The sequence below is a fragment of the Myxocyprinus asiaticus genome, chromosome 27 (genome assembly GCF_019703515.2).
Source record: "Myxocyprinus asiaticus isolate MX2 ecotype Aquarium Trade chromosome 27, UBuf_Myxa_2, whole genome shotgun sequence".
Taxonomy (NCBI): domain Eukaryota; kingdom Metazoa; phylum Chordata; class Actinopteri; order Cypriniformes; family Catostomidae; genus Myxocyprinus; species Myxocyprinus asiaticus.
The window spans coordinates 25662801-25679733 of NC_059370.1; the positions used below are offsets into that span (position 1 = coordinate 25662801).

The 16933-nt window shown below is 37.7% G+C and overlaps 1 protein-coding gene across 1 annotated transcript in view; it reads left to right on the forward strand.

Moving 5' to 3' along the window:
* The window catches only part of LOC127418248 (platelet-derived growth factor C-like), a 108971-nt gene that overhangs the window by 76621 nt on the left and 15417 nt on the right, over nucleotides 1–16933 (forward strand). Inside the window, exon 3 of the mRNA XM_051658721.1 lies at nucleotides 11457–11637. Coding sequence (XP_051514681.1) covers nucleotides 11457–11637 — 181 coding nt within the window. The remainder of the gene's footprint in view (nucleotides 1–11456; nucleotides 11638–16933) is intronic.

Here is a 16933-nt window from a genome sequence, read left to right on the forward strand (position 1 = left end):
CTCGCCACAAGATAGATAGATAGATAGATAGATAGATATATTGATTCACATTTATATTATATTATGGATAAATGTATTTTAACAAATAGCATCAAACATATTTACATACATAAAAGCTTATCCTGTATAATACACTTCCGTTAAAAACATTGGCATAATATTAGTGGACATTTCAGGTGATTAAAGCTGCCAAATAACCATAGATGCAAAAATATTAACAGAAATTCAACTAGAAGGTAATAATGTTACTTAACCAATCTGTGGTTGTGGCATTTTCATCAGTGGACCCTCACAATGAAATACATGCTGTTTTTCTTCAATCATTGGATCGGATCATAAGCAGAGAAAATGAAACATGAGTACTGTCACTCACATGTCACATGTTTTAAAAATGCACTCTTTTAACATTTTAAAATGTTTTCACTGTAATGTTCTAATTGCAAAATATAAGGCTGAAGATTACATTTGAGTTTTTAAGCTTTAATTTGATACCAAGCTTGTGAACATTGATTACGTTTTTGATATAATACAAAGCATTTATTCTATAGCCACACTCAAACGGCCCACCTTTTGGCCATTATCAGTTAACGGGTTTAAAATGGGCGTGTAAGACGGTGTCTGTAGCACCCCCATTTTCACCTACAGTCACCAGAATTGGTACATATATAGTTCTCATCAAGCTGGACAACTTTCAGAATTATAATTATTAGCTCCGCCCAACAGGAAGTCGGCCATTTTGGATTTTTGGAATATTGCAGTCTCTGAACTTTTAAATACTCCTCCTAGGGGATTCATGAGACTGTCACCACATTTAAACAGCATTATGCAAATACATTGAAGATGCTAAATTGAAAACAGATTTTGAAATATCAAATGGTGTTGCCATGGTGAGGCATTCAATTAATGCCAAACCTCTTTAATGTGATGTTTTAATGTGATGTTTTAAGCATCCTTTGTTTAATACATCACATTAGTCCACTCAAAAGTAAATTTAAATTCTGTCAACATTTATTCTCCTTCGTGTTTATTTTCAGTTTTTTACTGTTGTCATAATTTGTCTTTAAATGAAAATGTCCTTTAAATTTAGTTAATATTTCAACATGTAATATTCATTAATTTTAGTCAAAAATAACATTTTATTTGACTATAATGTGCAAAATTACAAAAACATCAAACTGTAACAAACCAAACTATAACCAAATATTTTGAAAAATCTTTTAACTTACATGTATCAATCCCTTCGTCAACGAACATTTTCATTAGTAAATTCATTGCAGATACTAACACTGACTGACCCTTACGCTGTTTCAAACCCGTATTACTTTCTTGCTATATGTGGAGCACAAAAGGAAGATGTTAGGCAGTATGATAGTCTTAGTCACCATTCACTTTCATTGCACCTTTTTTCCATCCAATGAAAGTGAATGTGAATTGATGGAACGATTTCAGGGTTCCACTGAAGAAAGAAAGATGGTAAATAAATGGTGAATAAATGTTGACATAATTTTCATTTTTGAGTGACCTGTCTCCTTAAATAAGGACACAAATGACATCTTTTTATTTCTGAAGTCTATAAAGAGATGTGGTGTTTTGTAACTTGTTCATGAGCAGTTAGCTAAAATCTCTACGTAGCTTGTTTTTAAACATTTGATTTCAATATTCTGTGCTTGTTTTCTGATAATGTGCCATATTTTCCTGAAGATATTTGTGGCTCTCTCATGCTTCTGTTACAGGATGTCCTACTTGAGGTTCTCATATTGTTGTGTGAATGTATGAATGTGAACCTGGTAATAGTGAAAGCACATTACATAATTGATGAGCCATCTGCCTAAAGTGTCACTGGAAACAAGGCAAACCCAGATGTTGTGTACTGTTTTGAGAGAGAATAGAAACACAATTGAAGGCTCAGTTTATATATTTATATATTATATAATTACAATAAGGCATCAAGTTCATATTTTATCTTTGCCCAATGTGTGATATTTCTGTATACAACAGAGTGTGATTGCTTGAATCATAACTAATAATGAATAACAGTTGTCCTCAATGTGTTTTACCTCTGTGTATTGGCATTGTAGACATCAAAGTTGTACGTATCAGAAAATCAGGACTTCAGTTTAACATGTCAGCAAGTGTCTCTTTTTTAAGTCTGGTGCATGATGGCCGTGTTGTTTTTATTAAACGCAGTTTGAAGCATCAGGCTTGGCGGAGAGTAAACAGTGTGTTCAGAAAGTCAAAGGGGTGTGCTGGCACATGGAGAAAAAGGGGAAGTATGCCTGTCCAATCAGATGATTAGTACCAGACTTTGGCAGCAGCCACTGAAACCAGCCTTTATTGAACACTGCAGGAACATTGAGGCCATGCAGGCAGGAATAACACACCCTCAAGCTGTTTTTTCTTTCCTTTATTAACCCTCATGTTGTGTCCCGGTCATTTTGACCCGAAGAGATGCCTAAAAATGCTATTTAATGTTATGCTATTGGACTAAAACATACTGACTTTGCTCACACAGGGTATCACAACTACCCCCTCCCAACTGAAAATTTTTTAGAATCTGAGGGCTTTTTTTGTTTTGTTTTGTTTTTTTACCTTGTTACACTTCTAGTGTTCCTGGTCAAAAATGGCCAGCCTATAAATTTGCTTATAAATCTCTCATGCTATATTATCACCAAATATTGGATTAGATCTTTTTGCTAACTTGTTTTCTTTCAATTAGCATAGGTTTTGTATTTCTTTTTGTAACTTATTGATCATAGGCCTCACTGACCTGAGCTTATGCATCTCTGTTTTTGAGTGAAAAAAGCATTATTTGTGGATAATTTTGGCAATATTAAATAAAATATGAAAACATTCTGTACTATTTATCACACAAGTGTGCTTTAATATTTGTTTTGAAATGCTTTTATTTTGTACAAAATGGCACAGAGTCACACGTGGTGTTCCTGGTCAAAAATGACTGCCCATTTAAAATGAATGGGGGAGATCAAAAATAAGAGAAAAACTGAGTGTTAAGGAGTATGTTCATCATGTTCAAATATGTGCATGTGTGCTTGCAAACATAAAGGCCTCAGACCTGTGCACGCGCACATACACACACATGTGCACTAACACATACACACATGCTCATATACACGCACAAACTCTTGAGTATTACATGCTTTCTTTTTCACAGAGATGAACTTTATCCTACCCTGAACTGCATGCAACATCCTTTCATCCAACCAAAATTACCACAAACACACACACATGCACACTAAAACACACATACATGCTCACATACATGAACAAACTCTTTGAGTATTACTTGCTTTCTTACTTGTTTGTGTTCACATGTGGATGTGTTCTTGCAAACATAATGGCCTCAGATCTGTGCACATGCACATACACACACATACACACGTATGCGTGTACACATGAACACACACATACTCCAGTACACGCACAAATTCTTTGAGTATTACATGCTTTCTTACATGTTGGTGTTCACATATGTGCATATGTGCTTGCAGACATAAAGGCATCGGATCTGTGCACGTGCAAATACACATACAGGGTTGGGAGGGTTACATTTTAAATGTATTCCACTACAGATTACAGAATACATGCTGTAAAATGTAATCTGTAACGTATTTTGTTAGATTACTCAAGGTCAGTAACGTATTCTAAATACTTTGGATTACTTCTTCAGCAATGGTAGATTTTTTCACTTGTTTTGACTATAAAAACTCTGCCAGTACAGTAAGACAAAATACACATGTTAAAAATACATTCTCTGAAAAATGTGTTAAAACATAAAATAAAATATCTTATGCAGTGTTGTTTCTAAAACAAGATAAATCAAATTGATCTTGTTTTAAGGATTTTTTTATATATATATTTTTACAGGAAAACAATACAAAAATTATTATCAAGAATATGATTTTTGCCCTAATATCAAAGGTCTTACTAGAAAAAAGAAATTTTGATCCAACGTGAATTTTCTTGATAAAAAAATATGATCGTGCCTGGTAAGATGTGCATGTAAAATGGCTAGAAATAGCATTTTAGCTTAGCGTAAAGCTGACAATTTACACAAGGTTTATTTCTATTTCTTGTGCTCCAAACTTACTTCAAACTTACTTCATCATAAGAAAGTGTTTCACCACTGTTCAAATGCACTTTGGATCGCATCATTTATATGTATACATTTTTCCATCTGAAAGGACTAAATATTAAATGTGTAAAGTAGGCAAAGAGAAGATGATGTGTGATGAACTCAAGTGCAGTTTATTATTAATCATGAAATTCAAAACCCGTAACTCAAAACGTGAACAAAATACAAAAACATGAACTTGATGTAACTTGACTTAACTTGACTAAACTTGACATGACATAAACAATCCTACAGTGTTACATTCACAATACCTGACAAGGGACAATGGCAAACATGAGGGCTTAAATACACAGACATGGGTAACAAGACAACCAATGAACAGACAGAACTATAAAAAAGATAACAAGACTATTAAACTAAACCAATGACAAACTAGACACATGAACATGGAGGGAAACAGGATGATCACATGACTTGACATGGAAACAGGGAATCACATGACAAGATCACATGACAGGAACAAACATGGCATGGAACAAAACACATACAACCCTGACAAAATGAAACAAATGATAATAAAATGCAAAGTAATCTCTTCAGTAATCAAAATACTTTTGGAATGTAAATGTAATCTAATTACCAATGATTTAAATTGTAACTATAGTGGAATACAGTTACTTATATTTTGTATTTTAAATACATATTCCCGTTACTTGTATTTCGTTACTCCCCAACCCTGTACACATACATGCACGCACATGCACGAACACACACATGCTCACGCACACGCACAAACTCTTTGAGTATTACATGCTTTCTTACATGCTGGTGTTCACATATGTATATGTGCTTGCAAACATAAAGGCCTCGGATCTGTGCACGCGCACATACATGCGCACTAACACACACACACACACACACACACACACACACACAAATGCTCACGTACACACACAAACTCTTTTGAGAATTACATGCTTGCTTTTTCTCAGAGATGAACTTTATCCTACCCTGAGCTGCATCCAACATCCATTCATCCATCCAACATTACCACAGACACACAAACATGCACACGCACACACACACACACACATACACACACACACACCAGAACTGTCTTTGCCCCACAGTGACCCCTCTCCAATAGAATCAATAGAATTGTGGTGAAAATGAACGGGGAAGATCACAAAAAACAGGACTTTTATTTTGAAATGCTTTTATTGTGAAATCCTTTTATTTTCTGAAAAGGGGCACAAAGTAATTCTTGTGGTGTTCCCTGTCAAATCTGACCATTGTGACAAAGAAAACTGGCCTAAGCCTATTTACACATTAACACTGTCATATACAGAACATTTCATGGAACAAACATACCAACACTGTTCATATTTCTGTTATATTTTCTAATCAACAACAAACCAAATCAACAAACACCTGGTGGTTTTGTGTCCTCATGTACAGTAATACAGAATGTTTTTATAATTTATTTAAAAATGCCAAAATTATCCACAGATAATGCTTTTTTCACTCAAAAACTGAGGTGCATATGCTCAGGTCAATGAGGCCTACGATGAATACGTTCCAAAAAGAAATACATAACCTCTGCTAATTGAAAGAAAACAAGTTGGCAAAAAGATCTAATCCAATATTTGGTGATAATATAGCATAACAAGATATTTATAAGCAACTTTTAATAGGTGGGTTATTTTTGACCGGGAACACCAAATTAGGTAAAAAATGTCAACACATCACAAGAGTTAAAAATAGTTAGGCCACTGTATTTAGGCCAAACTACATAAAAAAGGCTGTAATTTAGAGCCCAAAAGAAGGTCAAGATAGATGTTGTGCCACTTTAGCTTGTGCCAGTGGTATTTAAGTCATTGCCATTTTTTTTTTTTTTTTCAGTAAAATCACCTCTTTTCCATCTAAATGAGGCTTATTACAGAAAGTGCTGGATTTACAAATGTCAGCAAAATTAACACGGCTTTATTACTGCCAACAGAAAGCTGGTGGCAAATAAAGCTTCAGTTAAAAAGTATGTTTGTGTAAATGTTCTAGTGATTATAACAGCAGTACTTGTGGCCAGATAAATTTTTTTGTATGGAGTTGGACATCAAAGTACTAACTCTGTGTGTCATAAAAAATAGGATTTTATTGAACTTTTCAGATGCTTGATGAATAGCCAAATGTTTTACAAATCAACCACCATAGGATAATGGACAGGACACCATGTTTAATACATGACGATATTAAAGTTTCAGGTAATTCTAAACTAAAAATTAAAATGAAATGAATACACATTACTTTGTTTTGTTTGTTTTTTTTTTGTTTTTTTTTTGTTTTTGTTTTTTTGCCTAGTAGCAATGTATAAAAGAGCTGAATAGATATGTCAAGACAGGTTTCTGGGTGTAAAGTGTTTCTAATATCACTGGAAATCATGATAAAAGTATACTTGTGGATCTGAAATGTAGGATAGGTTGGTTGATGGCTAAGAAAAACAGCAAGAGGGGGAGGTTGTTTTTATATTATATATATATATATATATACAGTTGCAATAGAAATTATTCAACCCCCCTGATCAGCAATACATTCTGGTGATGTGAATTAAAACACATCAACTAAAACCTCAGTAAACAGTCAAAGTAAGTTTTTAATACACATTTGAGTGATTTTGAGAACAAAGAGTTCAGTTTACCCAAATTTTAAAATAAAAAATAACTAATTCTCTCCACAAATGTCATGTCAAAAATATTCAACCCCCAATTGTCAATCATTTGTGGAGCATCTTTGTCCTTAATAACAGTAAATAAATGTTTCAGGTAAGTGTTCTCAAGCTTCGGACACCTCTCTATTAGAAATTTTACACATTTCTCATGAGCAAAAGCTTCCAGCTCATTGACATTCTTTGGTTTCTGTGCTGCCACTGCTTCCTTGAAATCCCAACAAAGGTTTGCAATGGGATTTTAATGATGGACTGAAAGGGCTATTTAAGGACATTCCACAACCTATCCCTGAACCACATTTTGGACAACGTGGATGTATCCTTGTTGTTATTGTCTTGCTGGAAAGTCCAGTGATCACCAAGCTTCAATTTACACACTGAAGGCATCACATTTTTCTTGCCAAAATGGCCTGATACCTGAAAGAATCCACAGTGTCAGTCACATGAAGGGCTTTTCTTGCAGCCTCAAAACACCCCCATAACAGGACTGACCCACCTCCATGCTTGACTGTGGCAATGGTGTCGTTCTTGTCATCACCTTGTCATCTTACTCCAGACGTACTGCTGACCCATGGGTCTAAAACTCATTTTCAGTTTAGTGTCATACGTCTATAAAACCTTCTTCCAGGACTCCACAGGTCTTTCCTAATTACTTCTTGAATATTCAAGTCAACATTTCCCTTGGTGAAGTTTTGCTTTCTTCCACACCCCAAGAAGGTTGCTGTTGTACCATATTTAATAAATGTATGAATGGTGCTGCCAACTTTGTCTATTGGAAATTGAAGTGCCTTGGAAATGTACTTTTAGCCATGACCTTTCTTGTGTAATGAAATAATCTCCTCTACTAGCTTTTGAGACAGCTTATTTTTAATTGCATTTTTTGCATAAAAATACATTTTTGCTTACAACGCTAAACTTAAATTTTAAAACTTAAATAAGTGCCATCGCAGATTGATGACTTAATTTTGTTTTAAAACAATTACTTGTGTAGCCTTAAATATTTAAGAAATAGCTACATGCAATAGGGGTTGAATAATTATGACATGGCTGTATTTATATATATATATTTATATTATATTATATATATGTATATATATATATATATATATATATATATATATATATATATATTTACAGTTGTGCTCAAAAGTTTGCATAGCCTGGCAGAAATTGTGACATTTTGGCATTGATTTTGAAAATATGACTGATCATGCAAAAAAAACTGTCTTTTATTTAAGGATAGTGATCATATGAAGCCATTTATTATCACATTGTTGTTTGGCTCCTTTTTAAATCATAATGATAACAGAAATCACCCAAATGGCCCTGATCAAAAGTTTACATACCCTTGAATGTTTGGCCTTGTTACAGACACACAAGGTGACACACACAGGTTTAAATGGCAATTAAAGGTTAATTTCCCACACCTGTGGCTTTTTAAGTTGCAATTAGTGTCTGTGTATAAATAGTCAATGAGTTTGTTAGCTCTCGCATGGATGCATTGAGCAGGCTAGATACTAAGCCATGGGGAGCAGAAAAGAACTGTCAAAAGACCTGCGTAACGAGGTAATGGAACTTTATAAAGATGGAAAAGGATATAAAAAGACATCCAAAGCCTTGAAAATGCCAGTCAGTACTGTTCAGTCACTTATTAAGAAGTGGAAAATTCGGGGATCTCTTGATACCAAGCCAAGATCAGGTAGACCAAAAAATATTTCAGCCACAACTGCCAGAAGAATTGTTTGGGATATAAAGAAAAACCCACAGGTAACCTCAGGAGAAATACAGGCTGCTCTGGAAAAAGACGGTGTGGTTGTTTCAAGGAGCACAATACTTTTTGACCCCTCTCCAAATATAGCACTTATGGTTGTGACCATAAAGCTCTATTTTGGTCTCGTCACTCCAAATTACAGTGTGCCAGAAGCTGTGATGCGTGTCAAGGTGTTGTCGGGCATATTGTAACCTGGCTTTTTTTTTGGCATTGGCTTCTTTCTGGCAACTCGACCATGCAGCTCATTTTTGTTCAAGTATCATCATATTGTGCTCCTTGAAACAACCACACTGTCTTTTTCCAGAGCAGCCTGTATTTCTCCTGAGGTTACCTGTGGGTTTTTCTTTGTATCACGAACAATTCTTCTGGCAGTTGTGGCTGAAATCTTTCTTGGTCTAACATTGGTTAACATTAGTTAATGCATTAGGTATCATGAACTAACAATGAACAATACATTTTTACAGCATTTATTAATCTTTGATAATGTGTGTTTACTAAAATTCAGTTGCTCATTGTTAGTTTATGATAGTTCATAGTGCATTAACACAGTGCAACCACCACCACACCCCGAACCCCCCATTGTATATGTTAGTATATGTGAGTTTGCTGTGTGTACTTTATTTAGAGGTAAATGTGCTAAATAGAAATTTACTGCGCAGCCTATTAAAATTGTGCAAGTTTTTGGAAGTAAACTTAATTTGAAAATCATTTGATTAGCTGTGATTTCCCTCAAGTAAATATAGTACAAAATAATCCTTCATTCCTGAATTGTGATTTGGGATATCTGCATAATCCCAAAGTCCATTATGTTTTTAAATGTCACCACAGTGTAATAACAGATACATTTAGCTCTCATGATTTCCTCTCTGAAGACTGCGGTGCCATCAGGGTGATTGAGATAATACATTTAGCCATGCTTCAGTGCATAGCTTATTCATTTCATTAAATGCTTGGGAGAATGGATTTCTAGGTCAAAGCTATTGTATCTTATTAAAAGCCTAATGAGTTTCCATATTATCTTGAGATCAAATAAAGATAAATAAACTGTATAAGTTTACATGTCTATATTTCCCCTTTAATCTCATTCAATCTTCACTTTCTCCCAAGCATTTTAGCATAGTTTTTCCCTCAATAGCCCCATCTGTTTCCCCATATTATAATCTCCCTACTTTTCCCATCATTCCTTGCTGTCTTTGTGTCAGAGTGTCTGTGTCTACAGTATCTCTGTAAATAACCTCATTGCCATAGCTCCCTGTGGGGTGCATTAAACTTGCATTTAGATGCCTCTTAGCTGTTAGTTGTCTGCAATCCCTCGTGAGGTGTGTGTTATCACGTTGCTAGCAGGGCTTCGTTTTCATACCCTCCTCTTGGCCACATGCTCCAGTTATATATACATTACCTGTAAAACATATCCTGGATTTTACAAAATGTAATTGTAATTCATCGCAATTAAACACTGATTATAGAATTTCACTGTGAAATCAATGCAGGCTAGGTTGTTTTCTGTCATAGAACAAAAAATACTGCAAAAATAGAGGCTAATCAAATCATGCTGCATTGTGTTGTAATAGTAAATAGTTGTTTTGTTCAAAGCCACCATTGTGGTGAATAGGATTCCCTTTGGCTAGGACCGTGGACCTTTATTTACTTTTAATCAGTTGTCTTTTAGCCGATGTTATAGTGGTGCATATCAGAAAATAAGCTAAGCTTAGTGATAGATTCTTAAATCTGGTTATAAATTGCAATGAAAGCTATTTGTGGTAATAACATATTTTATAATACAGAAATGTTATAATTCATAAATAATATAACTATTCATAAACGATTAAGAGTGTAGGGTGTTTGCAATGCTATTTTTGTAAGTTGAGTGGTTAATGTAAGTACTTAACCAGGTATGTACAGATATCAACACCTAGCGTACAAAACTAATTCCACCAAAGCAGAATAAACCAGCAAATACTGAAGGTTATTCATGCTGCAGTGCATGCTTGAAACTGAAGCAGCAGCTTAGTATTGTGGACAAAATAACTATTACTGTAAAAATGTATGTAAAGAATGGCAGCTAGTGGCCAGGAAAATGTTTTACAATGTAGATATAAATTCTTAAAGGGGTCATGACATGAAGAATCAAATTCTCCTAGATCTTTTGACATATAAGAGGTCAGTGTACTATAAAAACATACTGTACATTTCAGAACTCAATACTTCCTCCTCACTGCAAAAAGAACATTTGTTCAAACCAAACTGCTAAAACAACTCATTCTCTACTTCCTCCATATTGTGATGTCACACTGTGGAAGACATTTGCGTCTGACCACCTCCACAAGACATCAACGTCTACTTTACCTTATCACTTCCGTAGCCCTGCCCAGTAGCAGTGAGTAATTAGATGGCAAGTAGAGATAGCAGGTCAGTCAAGAGCAGAGAGCCAGTCATAACCCTGGGCTTTTACCGTCAAGCTTTAAAGGAGAAGCAGCACCAAAACCAAGCGTTTCAGAAAGAGGGTCAGAATGAGGGTGGAAAATGATCATGTTTGACAAATATATGACAGTTTTTTGTACATTTTTTTTTTTTTTTTACTAATATTATAAGTGAACTTCAAGGAACATATTAGAATAATAATAAAAAAGGCATGTCATGAACCCTTTAATGTCTGCATGACCAGAACAGTGCAATAGACTTTCTGATGGCCCTTATTGTTTAAGCCTCCTTAGGTTTAAGCTGATTTGATATAGCAGGATTTTTCCAAACATGTCTAATATAGTCATTTGTCTGTGTTAAGGATCTGATCTCCATATATAGTGAAAATTAGAATTTGCGTGGTACTGATTCATGTGTGTTTTGTCCTAATACAGTGTGTCCTGGTGTTGTAGGTATGATTATGTGGAGTTGGAGGAGCCTATTGGAGGAATGGTGCTGGGTCGGTGGTGTGGCTCACAGGTGGTACCAGGTCCTCAGGTATCCAAGGGTAACCAGATCCTGATTCGCTTTGTGTCTGATGAATACTTTCCCTCCAACCCAGGATTCTGCATCCGTTACTCATTGCTCCAACAGGTATGAAGCAACTCACTCACCACTCATTACCGCTTATGCAACATTTACTGAGTGAGTTGGCTGTGTTTTGTTTAAAAACATTTCATTAATCCCCAGTGGCCCTTTGCTATATGCAATTATCTCTGCACTTGAACATAAATACACAGAGAAGAGGTCAACATTGGGTATGCCTGGTACCATACAATGTGCAGAAGATCATAAATGCAACATAATTAAGATGCAACTCCTAGCACTCTTCTGTATTATTTTAACGTAAGCTTTTTTCTGTATGTTAAATAGACTATTTTAAAAACAATAAAATGTAAGAAATTTTATGTAAGAAAAGAAAAAAAGAGAGAAAACTTTAAGAACAAATACAGCAGACTCCCATCTTATTACAAGGTAGCTGTTGCTGTAATCACTGTTCCTCTCAAATTACCTGGCAACCTTAAATGGCACTTACTAAGTTGGAAATTTCAAGTTGCAATCATATTCTTACCTCAGAGACCTTCCCCTCAATGTTTCACTTCATGTGGTGATGAAAACCACAGCGGGGCGGGCTACAGTGCTTTCCACCTTGGCCATGGTTCAGTTTCCTGCCTTTAATTTACACCCTGACAGGCATCACATGGCACATTTGAAAAGGATTATTCCCCTAAAATGATTTAATAGACATGCTTGGCTTTGATGTGCAATTCCTGTCAAAATTTTATGACTCCACTTTCCCTTACATTTGTTTACTGAGCCTTTGGAGCGTGTCTGAACACTTTGCTACGTTGTTAAAAATTGGTCTCATTGTTTTCCATTGAACAAAGGTGTGCTTTATCTTCCACTGCTAGATAATGGCTGCATCTATTCTACAAAAACGGAATTACTTCCGTGTTGATTGTGATAAAACAGGCTGCCCAAATTAGACAGGACAAATGTGAATCATTAGAAGGCAAAAACAACTTTGATACAGTTCTCTCATACATCTCAGTGTGCCTTAAAAGTGCACTCAGTAATATTTTTTCTCATTAGAAAAACTTTAACCCTCATTCACCCCCTATTATTGGAAACATTCGGTCATGGCATTGATAACCGAAAACTATTGCTTTTTACGTGAAGTTGCATCCACATCAGTAGATGTCAGTATAAGTCCAAGAAGACTGCCATATTCATGAGTGCAACATAAACACAAAATTACTATATGCACCTTTATGGAGATAAAAAAGACCCAATAAATCACTTAATGGGACTGCTACACTTCTGTTTATGCAGCTTTTAGTGTGTTCAGAGGAAATTTTATTTCCTTTTAAATGCTTGTGATTTTGGCCTTATGCTTTCAGATAATAAGGATTTTTGTATGTGGGGGCTATGTGTAAATGTGTACTATCTCTTCTTTACACAAGGTGGTGTGTTTTTCTTGAACAGTGTTCTGTTATTGCAGATGAGTGTTTTGGCTGGCTCCTGGACACATAGCTTACATCAGAGAAGGTGTGGCTGAATAGAGCTCTATTTATAGTGTTTTGTGAAGGAGTATGTTGAGCTGGAACCTACAATTCCAACACTGCTGCTACAGCCTCCTCCAGTCCTGACTCACAGTGCTTTGTGATTGTATTCTTGCTCACCAAACATTTGATCTCAGTGGACCTGTGAATGGGAGTTCCATTTTAAGCCTTGTGTAAGTGTACAAGTGTTTGAAAAATCGTGCTATGGCAAAATGCCGAGGAGTATCGGGCACAAGGTCTTTAAAAAACAAAAAATTAAACCAGTTGCTTTTTGATTAAATGTAGTTTTACAAACAGTATTGTTGTATGCTATTCCAACACAGCAGTATTGTGTAGTGTATTTGATGACAGTTACAGTATGTCAGAATGTGTCATATTTGCAGATGTATAGGATGTTTATCTAAAATGCAAATACACTACATTCAAAACTCACTTTCTAGCTCTTAAATGCTCAATGGAGCCTGTGGCTAGCTTCTGTGATTAACTCTGCTGCTGTTAAAGTCAGTCTCTGTCTGGCAGAGAATAAGGCACTATGTTTTAATACATAGATGTTTTTGCACATCATGCTCCATATAAAGTTGACCTTCTGTCAGCTGAATTATTTAAAGGTGAAGTGTGTACTTTTTGTTCCTTTTACAACACCAAACAGAATTGCGAAAAAAAAAAAAAAAATCCTAAACGCTCTTCCAGTCTGCCATTGACAAACAGATAGTCCCGCCCATGGAAAACAAGAAGTAATGGTGTTCACATAAACAATGGTTAGCGCAATCCGGAGCAGAGCATCCGCTCTCTCAGGCCGCTCAGTGCCACTCGCTCAACCCAGAATGCACTTCATGATATGCTGATTTGATAAGCTGCGGAATAAGCAATAGGCCTGATGTTATGAAGCTCTAACTTTGTTTTAATGAAGTTGCAAACCTTATAACCTAAATAAATGCAAAGTATAAATCAAAGTTAAGAACGAGGAAATCGAAAGGGACTGTGGACAGTGGAGAGACCGTGAGAATTAGCAAATATTCCTTCTGGAATTGTATGTGTCACATTGCCAGAGAGCACGAGGATGTGCTACGCAATGGTATGCAGCAAAAGGTGAGCTAACAGGCTACACTACTATTTGATAATAAATTAATAGATAAGTAAGGTATCTTGTTGTTTTGCCATCATGTCAGTGTAGCTGCCTATAATGCAGGCCCAGTTCTGCAGGATTGTGAATGTTAGAGCACCTCAATTGAATATGTAAGTTTAATAATACTGTATATTGGCAAAGTATTTTTCCTTGAATCCTGGCGAACACACAAAAAAATCTCTGCATCAAAACCAATAAACTTCAGATCAGTGTGTCCTAATTTGCAGGTGGAGCATTCTGCTTTCATGCCTCCATTGTACAATTGAGCATTTGATTGATAAAGATTTCTGCTCTCGCACAGAGAATTTCATAGCGGAATTATCTCACTTAATCGACCACCTGTTGCTTTCGATTTCTGCTTCGGGATAAAGTGGCACATAACTGCTGGTCAGTTTCCCAAAGCCAAATCCACACCTTAACGATAAGTGAAATGTTAAAAAAAACTGACTCTAGTGGTTGCAGATAACATAGTCGACATTGCTTGCTGCATTCATGCTCAGAGAAAAAATCTATAAATGAGTGTAGCCTACATTAGGAAAAAAAAAAACGAAGGCAGTGTAATTTGTGAATTAAATAATTTTTATTTGTTTTAGGATCATTAAACATGATTTCATCTAATATATATTTTGGACAAAATCTCACTTTATGCAGGACAAATGTTATATTTGTTAAATCCATGCTTAAACCTTGCTGTACATATAAAGAGTGCATGCACAAGACATGATCGTTTGATGCATATAAAGTCCAAATGCACTTTATGCTGCTTTAAAAATATCAAGGAAAAACAAAGTGGACAGGCTATAGTGGAGAAGTTAGATATGAAGCATAGATAATACCCTGCCAACCCAAGGAATGCACGTACCTGGGTTTTAGTGGTAGGTCAGCCAAAGGAGCATACTGCCTCCACCTTCTGTTCCTGGGGCATGATCAGACCACTTCTGATCTGATAGCCCAGGTAGCGTGCCTCCAATACTCCTAGGTGGCACTTCTTTGGGTTGGCGGTGAGTCCAGCTTTCCTCAGTTCCTCTGTTACCGGCCCCACCCGTTCCACCACGGTGTAGGGTCCCTGCAAGAATGCCAGGAACTTGGATGTGGCACAGGGGACCAGCACCAGGACCCGGTCTCTGGGGTGAAATTCACGGGCTTGGGCAGGGCAGTCATACGTGCGCTGCTGGGCACATTGGGCCTCCGCCAGATGTTTGCGCACCAGGGGCATCACTTTGTCGATCCTTTCTCTCATCTCACGCACATACTCAACCACTGTTCAGTGTGGTGAGGGCTACCACTCCCAGGCCTCCTGGGCAACGTCTAGTAGGCCACGGGGTTGGCGTCCAAACAGTAGCTCAAAAGGCATAAACCCAGTGGATGTGTGGGGCACCTCCTTGATGCCGAACAGCACGTATGGTATCATGAGGTCCCAATCGCGCCCATCCTCGGTTACCACTCACTTCAGCATTCATTTTAGGGTCTGGTTGAAACGCTCCATTAATCCGTCCATCTGGGGGTGATAAACCAAAGCACGGAGTTGTTTCACTCGCAGCAGCTTACATACATCTGCCATGAGCTGAGACATAAACGGGGTGCCCTGGTCGGTGAGGATCACTTTCGGGATGCCGACTCAGCTGAACAGTAGGAATAGCTCTCAAGCGATGTTCTAGGAGGTGGCTTTCCTCAGTGGCACTGCTTCTGGGTACCGAGTCGCATAATCCACTATGACTAGGATGTGCTCATTTCCCTGGGCAGACTTCGGCAGTGGTCCCACCAGGTCCATCCCGATGAACTCGCAGAGCACCTCGATGATGGGCAGGGGTATGAGGGGGCTGAGGGGAGGTCGCTGTGGGGTCGTTCTTTGACAGACCGGACAGCTCTGGCAGTAGCGTCTTCCGTGTCCAACCCGGGCCAATGGAACTGGTCCCTAATTCATTGGGTGGTGTTCTCAACTCCTAAGTGCCTGGACATGGGGTGAAAGGGGGCCAACTTGAGCATGATCTCTGTCTTCATACGTGGCACCACCAAGAGGCGTTTCTCCTCCCCCTGCCTGTGAGCGACACAGTAAAGCAGACCATTTTCTACAATAAAGTGAGGAGAGGGATGGGGGCAGGATGACGTTCTTCGCCGTTGACTATTCTGACCTGGGACCAGCAGTTCTTTAGATGGTCAAACTCTCGCTGTTCATTGCCGAATGCGCCCCCTTCCTTTATCTGTTGGAACAAGTCAGAATACACATTAGGGGCAATCACTCTCAACTCACCATCTCGCTCACTGTCAGTGGCTAGCAGCACTGGATGTCTCTGTGGCCTCCAGTTGGGACCTCAGTGGCGTTGCCCCCGGTGGCTGGCAGGCCAGACAGCATGGGCCAACAGCTGTTCAAATCCTGGCCAGTCTCGTCCTAAGAGCAGGGGCACCAGCAGATCCTTGAAAATCCCGACCTCCACTGGCCAGCTTCCTGGTTCAGCATTGATGGTGACTGACCAAGCCGGGACATAGCATGTGTCGCCATGCACACAGGTGATTGGGATTGAGGTTTTTCTGTGTGGTCGGGGGAAATATCTGGGGCTGGGCCAGGCTCACTGTGCTCCCGGAATCCAGGAGGGCTTTCACACAGCGGCCCTCGACTGTCACCTCCCTCTCTGGGGCTTCCCGGGGCACTGCTTGGTGTATGATGCAACCTGCCAGCCAGGCCCGGGCACCCGGGGTGTTT